Genomic DNA, 21,285 nt, shown 5'->3' with positions numbered 1-21,285 from the left:
GCGAGGACACTTACTGATGAGTGCTGGCAGCCTGCCCCCACCACGGGGCCCGGGGACACCGCGGCTCAGCGGGGAAGACGGTTTCGCTCTTCACAGCGAAGCGGGGTCCTCTGCCCTCATCCTGGGGCCCGCTGGCCCCTGCCACCATCATTGTTCCTTCCCCAGCTCCAGTGAGGCTGGGGACCTGCTTGTATTTGCTCTGCTCTATTTTTTTGGGATGTCTGCTCATTTCATCTCTCTTCTTTGCTACAGTGTTTATATTTTCCTTACTAAATCATAGGGGTGCTCGAAACATGAAGAAACTAGCCATTAATAATACTCAGACTTGTGGCCAGGTGCGGTGGCTCACGCCTGTAATCCCAGCACTTTGGGAGGCCGAGGCAGGCGGATCACAAGATCAGGAGATTGAGACCATCCTGGCTAACAACATGGTGAAACCCCATCTCTACTGAAAAATACAAAGAAAAATAGCCTGGCATGGCGGTGGGCGCCTGTAGTCCCAGCTACTTGGGAGGTTGACAGGAGGCTGAGGCAGGAGAATGGCGGGAACCCGGGGGGGCGGAGCTTGCAGCGAGCCAAGATCGTGCCACTGCACTCCAGCCTGGGGACAGAGCAAGACTCCGTCTCAAAAAAAAAAAAAAAAAAAATCTCAGACTTGTGACAAGCCCAGCCACCCTCAGCGTGGACATCGTCCCATCTCACACACGGCAGACCCAGTGCTCTGGGTTTCCGCCCTCCAGGCGCAGGCTGACATCCTTGTTTCTGGATGTCAGACCCTCCCTGGGCTCACCCTCCTAGCTCAGCTCCTCCCTCTGGGCGTCAGGCCTCACAGCCAGCCTGGGCCTCCTCGTCTCAGGAACGCACCTGAGCCTCTTCCACTTGTCTTCTCAGCTTGATGCTTTAAACCTGGAATCTTCCAACAATCTCACTCGTGTTTGTGCCGGGAATGAGGCCAGGCCCAGCCTGACACGTATCGCAAGGCCAGAGCAGTCCCAGCACTACATACATACTAGTTCTAGGTAAGCGCTTTTTTGGGTTGGTTGGCTGGTTTTTGTTTTAAATTACTGCTACTTTTCAGGAAGATGCTAATAGAATGGAAGAAAAAAACAACATTTTATACACGGTACGATACATTTAGGTCACGGCAACCAAACCCATCAAACTACACTTCAAAACATGCTTCATTGTGAACTTGCAGCTCGTAACAGGAACACACCAGAGCCTACCTTGGATCCATGCAGATACTGGGGCTGCGCATTCGGCTGCTTATCTCTTTGAAATTCCTGAGAAAATGGTAATACTGTCCGAACAAACCTAAACAAGACAGATTTAAGAAAGAAAAAGAAACCAAATTTAACAATAGTTCTTTAAAATTCAGAAGTCCTCCATAATCCGTCTACTAAATCTTCCTCCCAGTCAACTGATTCAGTCATCAAATAGGAAAATTCTAGTGAATCGAAAACCATAGAACGAAGGAGATATCAAGACTCAAACGTGATACATGCACCCAAGGCTCAGGAGCCACAGCAGGAACACTTGCGGCTGGGTCTGCGGTACCAGAGCCACCTCGAGCCCAGCGCAAACCTCAGGTAGCTCATGAGCTCTGCTGAGACATGGCGAGGACGGCGGGGCAGCCGCCTGCGACGAGAACAGCGACGTCCCAGTGGTTCAGATCACAAGTTACACACCAGCAGGGAACGACAGGGACACTTAGGGATTTGTAACCCACGCGATTAGTCAAGAGATTGTGTCTGGATAATGGATTAGGGGCCACTTAAAATCAAATGTGTCCATTTTCAAGCAGAAGCATCTAACTCACCAAGGCTTTCAAATTGGAAGGGTTCGTTTAAACACATACAACTTTTGCAAAGAAGTATAAGAAAGAAAAATTTGTGGATTTGCTGTATGTAATTCTAAGCACTTGATTAACTCATATTCCACTTTAGGAAATGGAAACAGATGTAAGTGTGAAAATACTGTTGTCACACAGAATGTGTGCATCTGAGAGGACGTGCTGGGCAGAGCAGCAGCTGCCAGGCCCCCTGACCACCTACCGTGGCACGGCTGGGTGTGCCTTTCCAAACGGATCCTAAATCCCTGTGCCGTCAGTATGCCAACATCCCTGGGTGCCACAGTCCTCAGTGCTTGGCGTGCATGTCTGTCTGCACGTCTCTGTGCAGCTGCATCTGCGTGAGGCCATGCATGGAGATGTTATCTGCATGTGTCTGCAAGAGGACGTGTGCACGTCTGTGTGTCCCTGCACCTGTGTTCTTACACCCGTTCCATCAGGAGGCGCCACGGTCAGGGTCATGCTCAGAAGAGGGAACCCCATTTCCCAGAGATTTCTGGGCACTGCTCACACCCTTCACAGCAGCACACCTGCAAAGCTACGGCACACCCGTCAGCCTCCGTCCACCTCCGATGGTGACACACCCGCAAAACCACGGCACACCCGTCAGCCTCCGTCCACCTCCGATGGTGACACACCCGCAAAACCACGGCAGACCCGCCAGCCTCCGTCCACCTCCGATGGTGACACACCCGCAAAGCCATGGCACACCCGTCAGCCTCCGTCCACCTCCGATAGTGACGGGGGCTGTGCAGGAGAGGACAGCAAATAGAAAATCAGAATACAAATCCATGCAGGAGCCAAGCACCAGGATATGATGCCACTTATGTTACAGCAGGCTTTTCTTTTTTTTTTTCTGAGGTGGAGTTTCACTCTTGACGCCCAGGTTGAAGTGCAGTGGTGTGATCTCGGCTCACCACAACCTCCGCCTTCCAGATTCAAGCGATTCTCCTGCCTCAGCCTCCCGAGTAGTTGGGATTACCAGCATGTGCCACCACCACACTTGGCAAATTTTGTATTTTTAGTAGAGACAGGGTTTCTCCATTTTGGTCAGGCTGGTCTTGAACTCCTGACCTCAGGTGATCCAACCACCTCGGCCTCCCAAAGTGCTGGGATTACAGGTGTGAGCCACCGCCCCCGGCCTACAGGAGGCTTTTCTACGTCTGCTTAGAACACAATGTTTTCTCTGCTTAGAATGTTTAAAACGATGGTTAGATTTAGAAAGCAGGCCTTAATTTATTTTGTCTGTGATACAGCTCAGATGCAGTTGAAGTAATGCAATTACTCTATATAATGTTATTTAAAATTTTAATCAAAATACAAGTATATGATACATGATATAATACATGTATTTTATTCTATAGAGATAATTATATATGCACATTTATAATCTATATGTATAGATTATATATATATATATATATATTTTTTTTTTTTTTTTTGGTCACCCAGGCTGGAGTGCAGTGGTGTGATCTTGACTAACTGTAGCCTCAACCTCCTGGATTCAAGTCATCGTCCCACCTTAGCCTCGTGAGTATCTGGGACTACAGGCCACTATGCCTGGCTAATGTTTATACTTTTTGTAGAGATGGGGTCTTGCCATGTTGGCCAGGCTGGTCTTGAACTCCTGAGCTCAAATGATCTGCCTGCCTTGGCCTCCCAAAGTGCCAGGATTACAGGTGTGAGCCACTGCGCTCAGCCTCTATATTTCTTTTTTTTTTGGAGACGGAGTCTCGCCCTGTTGCCCAGGCTGGAGTGCAGTGGCACAATCTTGGCTCACTGCAAGCTCCGCCTCCCGGGTTCACGCCATTCTCCCGCCTCAGCCTCCCAAGTAGCTGGGACTACAGGCGCCCGCCACCACACCCGGCTAATTTTTTGTATTTTTAGTAGAGACGGAGTTTTACCGTGTTAGCCAGGATGGTCTCGATCTCCTGACCTCGTGATCCACCCGCCTCGGCCTCTCAAAGTGCTGGGATTACAGGCATGAGCCACTGCGCCTGGCTGCTCAGTCTGTATATTTCTAAATAATACATTTCTACAACTTCTTGATTGATCAAGCTTACACGCTGATTGACTCCTGGTAGGATCTGGCGGCCTCTGGCGCAGTTCTAGGAGGCAGTCTCTACATCCTCACTTCTGAGTGACAGGAATGACTGGTATCACGGGGCCACACCTGACTTTATGCCAGCAAGATGACTCAACGTGGGGCTGGAGGCCTGGGGCTGCGAGCCTGGTGAACTCAGCCCACCTCCCGGGAGGTGAAGGGCTGGAGTCTGAGCTCAGCCACATGGCCAGTGATTCCGTCAACTGTGTCCATGCCACAAAGCCCCAACAAAACTGAACACCACAGCCCAAGTGAGCGCCCCTGGCTGGTACCCTGAGGAGTGTCGCACCTCGGGGCTCAGAGGGTGACGCGTCCCTGAGGACAGGGAAAGCTTTGCACGTGGAAACTTCCCACTTTGCCCTGCACGTGCTTCCAACATGCATCCTTTCCTCCAACTGACTGTAACCGTATCAGGGCACGCTCAGTGAGCACTGCGGACCCGTCACCTGAGGAGCTGGGGAGGGTGGATCCAGAACTGCAACCTGCTGGTTAGAAGTGAGGGTGGCCTCGGGGACCCCAAATGTGTGGCTGGTGTCCGCAGCAAAGGCAGTCTTGTGGAGGACTGTGCCCTCAGACGTCGCAGTTTGACAAGGTCACTGCAATCCCCTACGAGGAAAACTAAGTTTCAGCACCAATATCCTAAGCCCCCACTGCATGTGTCTCAGGTAAACTGAGGTTCAGCTCTAGCCTTATTTTGACCTGGTCAGTGCTGGGCCCAACAGCAGCTTTTTTCCTTTGTGTTGATCCTGCTTGAGGTTTTTTGAGCTTCTTGTATCTGGAGGTTTATCGTTTTCATCAAATCTGGGAAATTCAAGGGCATTAATTTTGAAAGCTTTTCTGCCCACCCACCACCTATGACTAGGATTCCAATCACAGGCATACTTGAATCGCTGATGTTTGTCTCTCAGTTTGCTGAGGCCCTTCTCGTTTTTTTCATCTTTTTTTTCTTTCGGTGCTTCAGTTCAGCTAGTTTCCATTGTCATAATCTCGAAAACTCAGCTCCTGCAAAGTCTACTCTGAAATTCGGGCCAACAAGTAATTTTTCATTCCAGATACTGCATTTCAGCTTTAATTCACTGGATCCTTTTATGTAACATCCATTTATCTCCACACTGTTTTGCTGTGAACCCTTGAGCACATGCACAGTTGCTGACTTAACATCCTTGTCTGCAAATTCCATCATCTCTGTCATTTCTGAGTCTGTTTTGTAGAGTGACTTTTCCCCAGGCTATGGGTCACATTTTCTTGGTTCTTGGCACATCTAGTAAATCTTGATTGGGCGCTGGGCATTTCAGCGTCATGTTGCATGTCTTGACTTTGTTACTGTCTTTTAGAGAGTGTTGGCCCAGCACGGTGGCTCATGCCTGTAATCCCAGCACTTTGGGAGGCCAAGGCGGGCGGATCACCTGAGGTCAGTAGTTCAAGACCAGCCTGACCAACATGGTGAAACCCCATCTCTACTAAAAATACAAAAATTAGCCAGGCATAGTGGCGCATGCCTGTAATCCCAGGTACTTGGGAGGCTGAGGCAGGAAGAATCGCTTGAACCCAGGAGGTGGAGGTTGCAGTGAGCCGAGATCACGCCATTGCACTCCAGCCTGGGCAATGAGAGCGAAACTCTTTCTCCAAAAAAAAGGAAAACTAATGCAACAAAGGGATATGGAGAACAGAATGAGAAGGTCTAACATACATCTAACTGAAGTCCAGAATGGCAAGAATAGGGAGAAAAAGAGAGAGAGAGAGAGAGAGAGAGAGAGCTGAGTGTCTTGGAAGACAGGCAGTTGACTTGTCAAGCTGCTGGATCTTGTCAGGATGCATTACAGACAGCCTCACTCTGTCACCCAGACTGGAGTGCAGTCACGCATTCTCAGCTTACTGCAGCCTTGACCTCCCGGGTTCAAGTGATCCTCCCACCTCAGCCTCCTGAGTAGCTGGGACTACAGTCACCTGCCACCACGTCTGGCTAATTTTTGTAATTTTAGTAGAGGTGGAATTTCACCATGTTGGCCAGGCTGGTCTCAAACTCCTGACCTCAAGTAATTTGCCTGTCGTGGCCTCCCAAAGTGCTGGGATTATAGGCGTGAGCCATTGCCCAGCCTCAACCGAGTTCCATTCTTCTTGCTGGTAGGAACTCAGATGCCTCCTGGCCTTGTGTGAGAGCTGAGAATCATTCGGCTAACAGCTCCCTGGCACACGCAGAGTTTCGTACTCAAGCAAAGGCTATGGGACGCCCATGTGGTTTCAGGAGCTGTTTCTGTTAAGCTCCCTCCTGTCTCGTACTCCACCCTGCAAATCCCAGCTGCCTCAGCTTCCCCAAGTTCCAATTTGTCCCCTCTACCAAGCAGGAACTTCCAAGCTGTACTTGGACTGTTCCTCTCTGAACTTGGTGCAGAAAGTGCTTCCGGATGGAAAGCCAGGAAGATCACAGGGCTCACCCCACTTGCTTCCCTCTCCTCAGCGAAAGGTCCGAGTCTGAAAACAGTTGATCCATAAGTTCTGTCCAGTTTTTCACTTAAGGGGAAAGAATAAATCTATACCCTGTTACTCTATCATTCCAAAAAATTTTATTTTTTATTTAATTAATTTGAGACGGAATTTATTTATTTATTTATTTTGAGATGGAGCCTCACTCTGTCACCCAGCCTGGAGTGCAGTGGCGCAATCTCAGCTCACTGCAACCTCCGCCTCCTGGGTTCAAGCGATTCTCGTGCCTCGGCCTCCTGAGTAGCTAGGACTACAGGTGCATGCCACCATACCTGGCTAAAGAATTTTAAACACAATATTTTACTATTCTCAACCTAAAGGCAAAAAATTGATAACAAATATTGAACTATATTTGGTAGGTTTGTGTTTTACGGTGGTAAAAATGAGCAATTCTTTCTTATTTTGAGACAAGGTCTTGCTTTGTCACTCAGGCCGGAGTGCAGTGGCACAATCACGGCTCACTACAGCCTAGACCTCCCCAGGCTCAAGTGATCCTCCCATGTCAGCCTTCCAAGTAGCTGAGACTACAGGGGTGTGCCACCACATCCAGCTAATTTTAAAAACCTTTTTATAGGCCAGGCGCAGTGGCTCACACCTGTAATCCAGCACTTTGGGAGGCTGAGGCGGGCGGATCACGAGGTCAGGAGATCAAGACCATCCTGGTTAACACGGTGAAACCCCATCTCTACTAAAAATACAAAAAATTAGCCGGGCGTGGTGGCGGGCACCTGTAGTTCAGCTAATTGGGAAGCTAAGGCAGGGGAAATTGCTTGAATCCAGGAGGCAGAGCTTTCAGTGAGCTGAGATTGTGCCACTGCATTCCAGCCTGGGCGACACAGTGAGACTCCATCCCAAAAAAAAAAAAAAAAAAAATTTTTTTTGTAGAGACAAGGTCTCCTTATGTTACCTAGGCTGGTCTTGAACTCCTGGACTCAAGAGATCTTCCTGTCTTGGCCTCCCAAAGTGTTAGGATTACAGGTGTGAGCCACTGTACCCAGCCAGGATTAGCAATTCTGAAACTACTTCCTGTGTTTTTTGGAAAAGAGCAAATGAATAATATACTAAGAATAATGAAGGAAGGATTCTCAGTGTTTAACGAAGTCAGAGAAAGGGAAAGAGAGAAGACTAGAATGAACTCTGCAGTGTTGAATTGGAATTGGAAATATCAGTATAAACTCACAGTTTTAATATGTAGGTAACTATATAGAAATAAACACGCACATTGATATGGTTGGCTGTGTCCCCACCCAAATCTCATCTTGAATTGTAACTCCCACAATTCCCATGTCTCATGAGTGGGGCCCGTTAGGAGGTAACTGAATAATGGGGGCAGGTCTTTCCCGTGCTTTTCTCCTGAGAGTAAGTCTCACGAGATCTCATGGTGTTAAAAGGGGAGTTTCCCTGCACAAGCTCTCCCTCTTCCTCTGCTGCCACATGAGATGTCCCTCTCACCTTCTGCCATGATTGTGAGGCCTCCCCAGCCATGTGGAACCATAAGTCCATTAAGCCTCTTTCTTTTGTAAATTGCCTAACCTCAGGTATGTCTTTATCGGCAGTGTGAAAATGGACTAATACACACGTACACGTTGTATTGTGTCTCTGAAAACAATATGTTTGTCCAGGCGCGGAGGCTCACACGTGTAATCCCAGCACTTTGGGAGGCCAAGGCGTGCAGATCACCTGAGGTCGGGAGTTTGAGACCATCCTGGCTAACACGGTGAAATCCCGTCTCTACTAAAAATACAAAAATTAGCCGAGTGTGGTGGTGGGCGCCTGTAATCCCAGCTACTCAGGAGGCTGAGACAGGAGAATCGCTTGAACCTACTGGAGGTTGCAGTGAGCCGAGATCGCACCACTGCACTCCAGCCTGGGCGGCAGAGTGAGACTGTCGAAAAAGATATGTTCAGTCCTCACTCCTAGTACCTCAGAATGTGAAATTTGCTGGAAAGAGGGTCACCACATATGTGCCTGGCTAAGACAAGGTGATACTGGAGTAGCAGGGTAGGTCCTTGACCCCACATGACTGAAGTCCTTGTGAGAAGAGACAGAGACACAAGGAGAGTGGCCAGTGAAGACAGAGGAGACTGGAGTGATGCCGCTGCAAGCCAAGAACACCCAGAACTGAGGTCACCACCCGAATAACGGTTCTACCCAGCGTCTCAGAGGGGGCGTGGTCCTGCTGACACCTTGATTCAGACTTCGGGACTCCAGAGCCGTACGTAGGAGAACAGATTTCTATTCTTTAAGCCACCTCGTATGTGGCAGGCACAGGAACCTCGGACAGTCCACATGTGGAGATGTGCTCACTCCGATCACTGAGAGCACCTGGAAACAGTGACACCCCCGAGAACAGTGAGCCCTGGCACACCCAGACTTGGTCTCTAAATGCCATTCTACACTAGAAGGAATCCTTGGAGAAGTGACAGGTTGCAAGGACCGAGCAGGAAAAGTACAAGATGAGCCTGGAACACCTTGTGGTGCAGAAGGTTGGTGGTGCAGAAAGAATGGCAGAGACGGCCCCAGGAGACCGAAACCGACCAGGCGGCTCGCACTGCCCAAACCGCACCCACCCCAGCCTCAGAACTCCACATAACGGATAACCCGGAGTTCATACAAATAAGTAAATAATGAACAAATGCTACCACATACAGCAGAATTCCAGCTAGTACCTGCAGAGAGAATGAAGGAGTTAAAACTCAGCTGGAGGCCGGGCGCGGTGGCTCAAGCCTGTAATCCCAGCACTTTGGGAGGCCGAGACGGGCGGATCACAAGGTCAGGAGATCGAGACCATCCTGGCTAACACGGCGAAACCCCGTCTCTACTAAAAACACAAAAAATTAGCCGGGCGAGGTGGCGGCGCCTGTGGTCCCAGCTACTCAGGAGGCTGAGGCAGGAGAATGGCGGGAACCCGGGAGGCGGAGCTTGCAGTGAGCTGAGATCTGGCCACTGCACTCCAGCCTGGGCGACAGAGCAAGACTCCGTCTCAAAAAAAAAAAAAAAAACCTCAGCTGGACACGGTGGCTCATACCTGTAATCCCAGCACTTTGGGAAGCTGAGGCAGGCAGATCACCTCAGGTCAGGAGTTCGAGATCAGCCTGACCAACACAGTGAAACCCCGTCTCTATTAAAAATATAAAAATTAGCTGGGCATGGTGGCATGCACCTGCAGTCCCAGCTACTCGGGAGGCTGAGGCAGGAGAATCGCTTGAACTCGGGAGGCGGAGGCTGCAATGAGCTGAGATCGCACCACTGCACTCCAACCTGGATGGCAGAGTAAGACTCTGTCTCGAAAATAGAAAAAAAAAAACAAACACAAAAAACCTCACTGCTATTCAATCACCAGTGTGAAGGTAAGTGATTCGGGCAGGAATCATCAACAGATGTTAAAATGACTGGGTCAAATTTTAATGAGGGAGTTTGTTTACACCATCTCAAATTATTTCCCTACAAATTATTTATAACTTTGAAACAGAAAAACGGCAACATGACAGTGGGGACACCTGGCAGCCACCACCTCACCCCAGGGACAGAAGCCACCATGAGCAGTGAGGGGACAGTTGCGGCCTTGGGCTCCAGGTGCGCCCCGCTGAAGACACGCCCTCCATCTATGGTCTTCCGGAAAAGAGGCCTAACTCTGGACCCGGAAATACCCTTTTGCCAGCTTCTCTCCAGAGCTGCAGCACTGTCTCATGTTTATCCACTATACAGGTTAAATTCCAGTCGCAGACAACCTAGGTCGCCTCCCAGAGCCACCACGGATAGCTCACGAACCGCAAGTTAGTCCAGGCAACAAGCAAAGTCCCGGCTTGCGTCACGCAGCTCTCAGAAAACCCTCAGGCACGAGACTAAAATTCCGGGTGGCATGGTTTTGTGTGTCTTCTCAGGATTTGACACAGAACTTGGATACACAAAATCCTGTTTTAAAATGCCTTTCCCAGATAATACGGCTTTGCTGATTCCACCAAAGACTTGTGGGAAACGCAGACACAATGGCTTCTACTACCACTCATGGAAGGTGGAGGGTGCTGAATAAACCGAAGCTCTTCTGCAGAAAATGCCCCTGTGACAAGCTAGGGTTCCCTGTGATTTGCACCTCAAGTGTCCCCAGGCCCCAGGGCCCCAGGAGGCTCAGGTCACTGCATGCTGACCTCTGCCCAATAGGTGTGGCCAGAGGCAGCAGCTCTGGGTCTCTTGGGGAAACAGGTGACACACACAAAGTTGGTGTCAGATAAGATGGAACCAGCCTGCCTGCATCCAGGGGCCCCCATGTGTCCAGGGGCCTCCTGCCACCCACAGTGGGACGAGTGCGGCTGCCTGGGTGTAAGGCCCCAGCAGACGGCTCTGAGCAGCTGCACGCACGGCACCGGGTGCACCGTGCTGATCTGCACACAGGAGCATTCCCATCACCTCCCGGGGTGTGGGGAAGGAGGTAGCTAGCCGTCCCTCCCTGCTGCTGTGATGTATGTGGTGCTGCAGGGGTGCAGACTCAGGGGATGGAGGGGCCGAGGGCCACCTGTGCCTCACTTTAGAGGACAAATACATTTTTACCAAGGAAACCTCTGGGGAGTGCACTCATTTTTTTCTCATCTATGTATCCATGATTTCTCATTTTTCTAGAATTTTGATACATTACTTGTATAAGAATATTTTTTCAATTAATTCCAAGCATAAACATCTTTTAAAAATGTTGAGGAAAATGGACACCGTAAAGGTGAGTTAAACAGAGATGGTGGTCTTCACGGTTTGGTTTCCATGGACCATTCCCAGCCCGGCCTGGAGGCCCCCTGAGCTGAGGAAACCACGCCAGGTGCCGCCACCTGCAGCCGAGTGCGTGGCCACGACCCTGGAGAAGGGCCTCAGTGACACAATGCACCTGGGCCTGACCCACAGCCCCACAGGAAACGTGGCCCTGCACTCAGGGGTCCTGAATGGACAACAGCCATGGCAGGCAGGATTGGGCCACGGGGCAGCCTCTCCTCTCTTCCATCAGAGCTCAGCATCCTGTCTCCCGAGACACAAAACTCTGGGCCTACGAGTCGGTAAGAATTCAGCCACATGTGGGCGGATGCAGAGATCCAGCAGCAAGCACAAGCACTTATTTGTAAAGGTTCTCCCAACACACGCGTGTGCACACACGTGCACCACCTGCACTCCTCGGCCTCTGGATGGAGCTCGGCAGCCAGGCCCCTTGCTTGGTGCCCTACTCATCCCCCCCGGGCTGCTGGTGTCTATGGGAAGGCATGGTGGGTGACACACACACATCCCTGGCACGAGCCGATGCTGTGTAGGAGCTGAACTCACTACCCAGAGAAGGAACCTCAGCCTGAATGGCCGCTGCCCGGTGTGTGGAGCCCAAGGCAGGGCTGTCCCAGGACTCAGGCCCTACTCTGAGGCTGAACCTCAGGATACTGCCAGCGTCCACCGTTTCACCACCAATCATATCACTTCACGTTGTCCATGGGCAGTGGGCGGGAGGGTGGCTCCCCCACACCCCAACATCCCAGCATGGAAGCATGAGAAGCAGCCACCCCACTTCCACCATCAGGCAGACAGAAAGCCAGGAGACGCAGCCCATTCCAGCCCCACGTGCAAAGCCACGACCGTCCACGCGAGGGTGGGCCCGAGGCTCCCTGTGCACACGGAAGACACCGGAGGGCCTGCGTGCTCTTCGTGTTGAGAAGTCATGGGGAGCGGGAAGAGTGGGGAGACAGGGACGTGGTACCATGGAGGAAGCCTGCGGGGACGGGGGTCCCTGAGCTCCTCCCATGGGCGCCTGTGTGGCGGGCACGCTCACCGGTTGGTAGAGCCGTTGTAGCAGTAGTTGGGCAGGAAGTCGTAGTTGAGCTCCCAGAACACGTGCAGGGTGATCCTCCCATAGGGCGCTGACACGTTGTGGTTGGCCTCCCGGAACATGGCATCGAAGCTGTCCAGCGTCAGGTACCGGCTCAGCAGCTTGTGCGTCATGCGGTTGATTTCCAACAGGCCATCCAGCTCCTGTGGGACCAAAGACGGGTGGGTGACAGAGCTGGTCCAGGCCGGAAGGAGGCGCTGAGGAGGCCTCTGATCCCACCCAGGCCTCAAGGTCCCAGCAAGCGTAGGCTCTGACAGGTGACATGAGCTTGCTTCTCGAAGGGCACCCCACCTTTTCACAGTCACTCCCACTGGGCCACGCCTTTCTCCACTGCAGTCACCTCCACGCCACCTACCCCTGCCGTCCAGCACCCTGTGGGGCAGTGCACGTGTGGCCTGCTACTGCCACCCTCCCCCCACGCGCCCGCTGAGCCCCAGCCCCGCCCTGCGGCATAAGCCCAGCCGGTGGCTGCATCTCCCTGGGCATCGGAGCTGAGCCGGCTTTCTCTGAGGTGCCTGGAGACACTGAAAGGTGTGTGTGGGTGACGGGGCAGGTGCGCTCGTTCTCACAGGCCTTGCAAGCCCTCACATGTGCTGCTCTGGAGCTGGTCCAGGCTGCACTGTCCAATGTGGCAGGTGGGGCCAGAGCACAGCTGCCACCCCCTGAGGGGCGCTACACGAGACACCAGATTTCAAAGACTGAGTAGGATGAAACAGACTAGCAAATATCCACCTCAATTATAATGCCATAGGAACGACGTGGTGAACTAATATGCACATTATGAAAAATAACTTCACCTGTTTCCTTTTCTAATGTGACCATGGGAAGATTTCAAATTACGGATCTGACTTGCATTCTATTTCTATTGGACAGTAATGGCCTCGGTCAAAGCTTTGATTAATGATTTTACTCAAAATCATATTTGGCCAATGCCAACAGAAACACCATGGCTTGTACCAAATTACACTCGCAAAAAAAGGCCGCGAGGCCAGGCGCGGTGGCTCAAGCCTGTAATCCCAGCACTTTGGGAGGCCGAGGCGGGTGGATCACGAGGTCAGGAGATCGAGACCATCCTGGCTAACACGGTGAAACCCCGTCTCTACTAAAAAATACAAAAAACTAGCCGGGTGAGGTGGCGGGCGCCTGTAGTCCCAGCTACTCGGGAGGCTGAGGCAGGACTCCGTCTCAAAAAAAAAAAAACCAGGCCGCTACAGGTCTGAGTCCCAACCCGTTTGACTCCAACGGTGAACACGCGGAGCCCTGCTCTGCAGTGCAGAGATGCCCACAGGGACACGCACGGTGCCCACCAGCGCCCAGTGTCTGCCAGCCAAGGTCTGTTCTCCAGGAAAGAACAATCCTCCGAGCCCTGGCACGTTCGTGACCATCTGTCTGCGGCCTTTATTCTCAGAAGGTTGATTTGACCGGCGACCAAACCCTCGATTCACACTTCCTTTCCTCGGCTCTGGCGAAGGTCCGAGGACAATCGGATTTTCCTTCCCCGCCTGTCCTGCTCAGACAGCCCAAGGACTTCTTCCTCATCTGGAAAGTCCAAAACTTTCACTGCATACCGTTTTTAACATATTATTATTTTTTTTCTAATCTTCAACCAGTCTAAGATGCAGTATTTCTAAGTGTTGACCAGTTTGGGTCGGTTTTACCGAGTACATGATGTATGCTTTTAATAGACACTTTCAAGGTGTCTTCTATTTTACCAACATTTTCTTGAAGTAAACACCAGTCAGCCCTGTTCCATTGCTTTGGTTTTCTTCTTGAGGAACCTGTATGACAGGTACATTGACTCTTCATCCTCCATCATGTGATCATTTGACAGCATCATTTCCTCTCAAATTGGCTTTAATTTCTTTTTGCTTTTAAAAATGTACCTCTGTCTTTTTTTTTTTTTTGGAGACGGAGTCTCGCTCTGTCACCCAGGCTGGAGTGCAGGGACGTGATCTCAGCTCACTGCAAGCTCCCGAGTAGCTGGGACTACAGGCGCCGCCACCACGCCCGGCTAATTTTTTTGTTTTTAGTAGAGGCAGGGTTTCACCGTGTTAGCCAGGATGGTCTCGATCTCCTGACCTCGTGATCCACCCACCTCGGCCTCCCAAAGTGCTGGGATTACAGGCGTGAGCCGCCGCGCCCGGCCTTCATTCTTAGTATTTCTAAGTCATCATCCATTGTGTTATTTCTGGTGTAGGTCTGCGGTTTTGAAATCTCTTTTTCTTTTCAATTTTTTTCATGAGTTTTCATGATTTCTCTTTTCAAAACTTTCTTTTTTCCTATAAGCTTATTTCTGGATTTTTTTTTTTTTTTTTTTTTTTGAGACAGAGTCTTGCTCTGTCAACCAGGCTGGAGTGCAATGGCACAATCTTGGCTCACTGCAACCTCTGCCTCCCGAGTTCAAGCAACTCTCCTGCCTCAGCCTCCCGAGTAGCTGGGATTACAGGCGCCCGCCACCACGCCCGGCTAATTTTTGTATTTTTAGTAGACACAGGGTTTTACCATGTTGGCCAGCCTGGTCTTAAACTCCTGACCTCAGGCAATCCACCCACCTTGGCCTCCAAAAGTGCTGGGATTACATGTGTGAGCTACCGTGCCTAGCGTATTTCTGGATTTCTAAAAATTCTGATTTATATTATTCTTTCACAGCAGCTACTACTTGCTTAATCTCTTTTAGCTGACTGTGAAAAACGAGGTTCCAGTCTGCATGGTCCGTGGGTGTCTCTGGCGTGCCTCCGCTGCCTGCAGGGACAACGCTGTGCACTTCCATTTTCTTTTTTGCTGTAATACGTCTAAAGGAGATTGGACCATGATCCTTACCTGCGGCTCGACTGGAAGTGAAATAAGCTCCCTCACGCTTCTGAAGAGGAGACGGGCTGGTCAGGGCCAATAGTAACAGCGCTGGCTCAAGCCTTCTGAGACCTGCCTCTCAGGCTCCCCTCTGCCACGACCCTAACCCTTACAGCTTACATGCTATTTCCAGCAGCTTCTCCCACGGGCAGCTTTGTCTTCGGAGGGAATTTTGATTTATTCAATTCCAGAGTCAGCAGCGTCAAACCTGATCTCACCTAAGGCATCTTTGAAAAGTTCTGAGTTATTCTCTGTTGGCCATCAGCCGGGGCTCCTTGACTCCAATGGTGCCAGGTGGTGGGCAGCACAACCCACGTGTACTCAAATGGCTGGACCCACAGGAGTGCCAGTGTGGACTAGCAGATGGTGGTATCCCCAGGGCTGGCACAAACGACCAGCCTTCGGAAGTCCCATTTGGTCTGGATAAAGGGAAAAGCCCTAGGCCTACCCAATACAAGTCTAACTTCAATCATCATACAAGAAATCACGGCTCCTCAACCAGTTCTCGGACCCAGAGCTCCTCGGGTGAAGGGGAGAAAGGACCTCGTGCATTTTGTTAGAAAATGCATAGTGTAAACCCTCCCCTTGTTCCCCCAGTGGAAACGGACGTGTGGCCATGCACCAATGACCGTGCACTGGAGAAGGGAAGACAACCAGCCTGTTCAGGCTTACTGCATACTAGCTCTGATTACATCCTAAAGATTCAAAGGCACCACAGGCCGAGGGTCAGAGTTGGGGGTAGTCAGGAGATCCACAGAGCTGTGGCTCGGGGGCCTGCTCACTGAGGTCCCCCTGTGGCTCCGGGCCTGGCTCCAGCACGTGCAGTTCGGTGGCACACCTCAGTGGCAGGCCGGTGTCTTCTACCCATGTTAAGGTCTTTCTGCCATCTTCTCTTCAGACAACTCTTCCGTGATGCCACGCTCTCTCACCTCCTCTAACACTCCAGTTACACGTTAGGTCTTTCCACTGTTGTCCACTTTCTTATGCTCTTTTCTGTTTCATCCATTTTTACTTTTCTCTGTTCCCCAGTTCAGATGTTTTTAATGCCTGTTTTCCTGTTCCTTAGTCTTGCCCCTTCCTGTGTTCAAATTCTGATAGAGACACAGGGAAAAATGGCAGACAGAGGCGGGTCTAACCTGCAGCTCCCACTCCGACGAACAGAGCAGCAAGTGAAGACTCACACTGCAAACTTTTGTTTCAAGAAATACCACAGGGACATACCGGGAAAGCCAGGAGAATCCACAGACCCTCTGAAGGAAGCGGCTTGCCCTGCACGCTCCGTGAGACAGCCAAAAAATGGCTGAGGGCCCAGAGAGGGTGAGGGGGGACGCTGGCCCCGAACACACATCCTCACTGGGAAACCTGAAGGTCCAGGTAACAGGAGAAGGATTAGACCTTACCTGGAGCTGAGATGAACTGAGACAGCCGAGCAAAATGTAGGGGTAGAGGAATTAGCAGGAAGAGTCTTATGGGCTCTCTCGGTCCCTAAAGAAGACATTTCTTTTTTTTTTTCCTTGAGATGGAGTCTTGTTGTGTCTTCCAGGCTGGAGTGCAGTGGCACAATCTCGGCTCACGGCAACCTCCGCCCCTGGATTCAAGCAATTCTCCTGCCTCAGCTTCCCGAGTAGCTGGGAATACAGGTGCGCACCATCACACCCGGCTAATTTTTGTAGTTTTAGTAGAGATGGGGTTTCACTATGCTGGCCAAGCTGGTCTCGAACTCCTGAGCCCAAATGATCCACCCGCCTCAGCCTCCCAAAGTGCTGGGATTACAGGCATGAGCCACCGTACTGGCCAAAGTTAAACATTTTTATCTCCTAGCTCGTTAATACTAAAATGTAAACGTCTTATTAAGTGGTGTGCTACCTTTTGCCATAGTTGACGATTCTTTTCAAGACTGGGGTTATGTGTTCGTTAAAGTCAGTTTAGCATCGTGAACACGAGTGTAGGTGCTGCAAAAGAGGCTTGGTATAGGCCATGCTCAGTGAGCGCATCTCTTTTATTCTCTATACAAGAACTGGACCTACCCTTAGTCCAATTTAATCAATAGCACAAAGTAAAATTACTTACAACTATGGAGGTCAAATCTTCACTTTCAAATCGACCAATCGCCAGTTCCAGGGACTTATACACGGCTGCCGAGACACGCTGCGTGATCAGACGATTGAGGTCTATCGACCTGCCGAGGAGCTGGCGTACAAAGGGAAGGATGGCAGGGAAAGAGCGGACATGAGCAGCTCAAACACAACCAAAGCCTCACCAGAGACCCTGGAGAAGCCGGTCTGTCAGTAACAACACCCTTTACAACCATGTTCAGGACCCGTTCAGGACCCATCTCCCCATATACACGGCAGCCTGTGTGTGTCTTTTTACAGGTGTTACGATGATAAGAGAAAATTATTCCCTATTTCAACATACTAGGAACATATTCACACTTAAGTGTTATTCTGACAACATAAAAATATGACAAAGCCCTGGTGAAAAATGTCCAAAAACGTGCATGGTGATTATTGGTGTACAGACAGTAGAACCAAGTGCAATTTTGTTTTAGTTTTCCACATTTTACTAGTTGTATGTGTGTGATGTAACATCACTGTTAACTATTTTTCTTTTTTTAATGTTTGTGGGTACGTAGTAAGAGTACATATTTATGGGGTACATGACATGTTTTGATACAGGCATGCAATGTGTATCATTTTTTTAAAAGCTGTAAAAAATAAGCACCGTATAAATTCTTTCTGCTGGCCAGGAGAAAGTTTTCTCTGATGCTCTGAACTGATGAGTGCTTCTCACCTTCATTCTTTTATTTATTTACTTTTATTTATTTATTTTTTTGAGACGGAGTCTCGCTCTGTCGCCCAGGCTGGAGTGCAGTGGTGCGATCTCGGCTCACTGCAAGCTCCACCTCCCGGGTTCCCGCCATTCTCCTGCTTCAGCCTCCGGAGTCGCTGGGACTACAGGCGCCTGCCACCATGCCCGGTTAATTCTTTGTATTTTTAGTAGAGACGGGGTTTCACTGTGCTAGCCAGGATGGTCTCGATCTCCTGACTTTGTGATCTGCCCGTCTCGGCCTCCCAAAGTGCTGGGATTACAGGCTTGAGCCACCGTGCCTGGCCTTCATTCTTTTTAAGCTCTGGCTTTTGGGCTCCTGGAGAAGGGCTGACCGCTCCGGGCTATGCCCGCCCCCAGGAGCCGCAGGGCAGGTGCAGCATGCTGCAGGTGTTCCCTGTGTGTGAGGTGACCCAGCAGAAAGGGCGTGTCTTTCAATGCCTAACAATTTGTAAGGACGTTCACAGTCACAAGCCTTGCTGATATCTAGTAAAACCTAGTTAGCTATAAGAAATTTCAATTTTTTTTTTCTTTCTTTTTTTTTTTTTTGAGACAGCTCTGTCTCAAAAAACTCTGTCGCCCAGGCTGAAGTGCAGTGGTGCAATCTCAGCTCACTGCAACCTCCAACTCCCGGGTTCAGGTGATTCTCCTGCCTCAGCATCCCAGAGCAGCTGGGACTACAGGCATGCACCACCACGCCCAGCTAATTTTTGTATTTTTAGTAGAGACGGGGTTTCGCCATGTTGGACAGGCTGGTCTCGAACTCCCGACCTCAGGTGATCTGCCCGCCTTGGCCTCCCAAAGTGCTGGGATTACAGGCGTGAGCCACCGCACCCAGCTGAAAACTCAGTCTTTCCAACGCACACTCTAGTCCTCACCTCGGCCCGGCCCAGCTCACCTGCACATGCCTCTGCTTAAGCAGCGTTTCGTAGCGGTTAGACGGCGGGAGGTGGATCGTGGCTCCCTGATTCTTGCATTCTGATCGTAACCGTTTATCAAGAAGCAAACTAGTACAGAAAGAAGACAAAGTTTTTCATACACTACAAATTGTAATGGGAACGTCAGATCAAATTATGAAACGTTTTGTATCAAAATCACACACCAGATACTTACCTTCCTGCCATAACCTTATAATATGCAAATATCTGGTCTGCTAGCTTGTAAACAAATTGGTCAAAACATAGATTCACCTGAAGAAAAAGAAAGCACACGTTACAGTGTGATTCCCTAAAGCAAGATCAAACAACAAGCTGAAAAACAAAATGTTTCGTTAAGGCAACTAACTGAGGCTTTTTTGTTTTTTTGAGATAAGAGTCCTGCTCTGTCACCCAGGCTGGGGTATAGCAGTGCGATCTCGGCTCACTGCAAGCTCTGCCTGCCAGCTTCAAGTGATTTTCCTGCCTCAGCCTCCTGAGTAGTTGGGATTACAGGTGCCCAGCACCATACTGGGCTAATTTTTGTATTTTTAGTAGAGACGAGGTTTCACCATGTTGGTCAGGCTGGTCTCAGATTCGTGACCTCAGGTGATCCACCTGCCTCGGCTTCCCAAAGTGCCATGATTGCAGGCGTGAGCCACTGCACCCGGCCTGAGGCTCTTGTTAGGAAAAAGAAACTAGGCCAGGCATGGTGGCTCACACCTGTAATCCCAGCACTTTGCAAGGCCGAGGTGGGCAAATCACTTGAGGTCAGGAGTTCACCAGCCCCGCCAACATGGCAAAACCCCATCTCTACTAAAAACACAAAAAATTAGCCTGGTGTGGTGGCACACACCTGTGGTCCCAGCTACTAGGGAGGCTAAGCACGAGAATCGCTTGAACTCGGGAAGTGGAGGTCGCACCACCGCAAGTCTCTCTTCGCCGTGTGCAGTGACCACAAGACACTACTGTGCACTGCACGTGGGTCCCTGCCTGGGACAGCTCCACCTACTGTGCACTCCAGGAGACACCACTGAGGGCCGCCCCTGGGCCTTCCCTGGAGCACAGCGGCTGTTCTGGGTGTGAGATTGGTCAGGAGACACCCCCAAAAGACCCTTACTTGCAGATGGGACTAGCACTACCTCCTGGAACCGTGAGGAGAACACCTGTGCTTGGTGGCAAGCGGGACCCAGGACCCAGGGTGCCCGGCAGACAGGGTCAAGAAGGGCATCTCTGCCCTCCTCCCATCCTGCAGGGCCGGGGACCTGTGACATCTCCCTGAAGCCCCATTTTCAGGTGGTCTTTGTGAGAAGGCAGAGGCGGCGACGTGGAGAATAAGGTTCATCTCCTTATATGTGCACACGCTAACCTGAGAATTCCACCTGTGGGAACTGGTCCTATAGAAGTCACACGATGCAAATAAAAACGTGCCAGGGGGTGCAGCAGAGTGCTACTTACAAAATCCAACACCAAAAAAGCAGAGAAATCAAACAGGAGTTGCTTCAGGGCAAAGATCATAACCAAAAACAGATGAGGACGCAGACACCGCAGTGACATGCGGTCAAGTGAAAAAGCAGCTCCCGCGCTGTGCGGGGAGCAGATCCACGGAGGAAGGGCTCGCTCCCACATGCTTGCTTCTCGGTTTACGTTGTCTTATGTTTTAAGGAAAGTTTAATACTTGGAAGAAAACAAAATGAGAAAGGAGATTTAATTGAGAGAAATGAACAGACATGGAGCTGCATGGGCCTCACCTCGGCCTCGATTTCGTCGTAGAGGAACTGCTTGTTGAACCTGGTGAGCGCGTAGTGGGCGCTGTCATTGTACAGGTCCAGGGAGTAGAGCACATACCTGCAGAGGACACAGCAGTCACCAGCAGCCTCCGCCCCGCACTCGCAGCTCCCACAGCCTCCCCCCACCTCAGAAACTCAACTCCGCTTTTCACCTCTCACGTAAGGAAAAACAATGTTCACTCCAAACATCACACAGTGCACCTGTGAAAGCCCCGGTGGCCGTGCCTGAGGTGGCTGCCACACCCACCAGGCTGTGAGGACACCTGGGGACAGCACACACCCACTCAAGGTCACGCACAGACAAGGGCCTCCACCTGCCTGCATCTTCTCACTTAGCAGCCTTTAAAATATTTCACTACAAGTACATAGTGTTTCTTTTTTAACAAGAAAATTGAGCTATTTTTTTATTTCAAGAATGAACTCCAAGGGCCAGGCTTGGTGGCTCATGGCTGTAATCCCAGCACTTTGTGGAGCTGAGGTGTGCAGATCACAAGGTCAGGAGATCGAGACCAGGTGAGCAATAGGGCAAGACACTGTCTCTAACAGAACTACAAAAAACTATCTGGGTGTGATGGTGTATTCCTGTAGTCCCAGCTACTTGGGAGGCTGAGTGT

At 50.6% G+C, this 21,285-nt stretch overlaps 1 protein-coding gene across 6 annotated transcripts in view; it reads right to left on the bottom strand.

Moving 5' to 3' along the window:
* CYFIP1 (cytoplasmic FMR1 interacting protein 1) overlaps positions 1-21,285 on the bottom strand; it is a 108,951-nt gene that overhangs the window by 21,504 nt on the left and 66,162 nt on the right. For all 6 annotated transcript variants that reach the window (XM_009209798.3, XM_017960452.3, XM_003900682.4 and 3 more), the window contains 6 exons: positions 20,633-20,729; positions 19,081-19,157; positions 18,866-18,974; positions 17,209-17,328; positions 12,232-12,431; positions 1,227-1,314 (listed from right to left, as the gene is read on the bottom strand). In XM_009209798.3, the coding sequence (XP_009208062.1) occupies positions 1,227-1,314; positions 12,232-12,431; positions 17,209-17,328; positions 18,866-18,974; positions 19,081-19,157; positions 20,633-20,729 (691 nt within the window). The remainder of the gene's footprint in view (positions 1-1,226; positions 1,315-12,231; positions 12,432-17,208; positions 17,329-18,865; positions 18,975-19,080; positions 19,158-20,632; positions 20,730-21,285) is intronic.

This window comes from Papio anubis, chromosome 7, assembly GCF_008728515.1.
Source record: "Papio anubis isolate 15944 chromosome 7, Panubis1.0, whole genome shotgun sequence".
In the NCBI taxonomy this organism is placed as follows: Eukaryota; Metazoa; Chordata; class Mammalia; order Primates; family Cercopithecidae; genus Papio; species Papio anubis.
The sequence above is the reverse complement of the archived record's forward strand: the minus strand, read 5'-3'. Positions and strand labels throughout refer to the sequence as shown.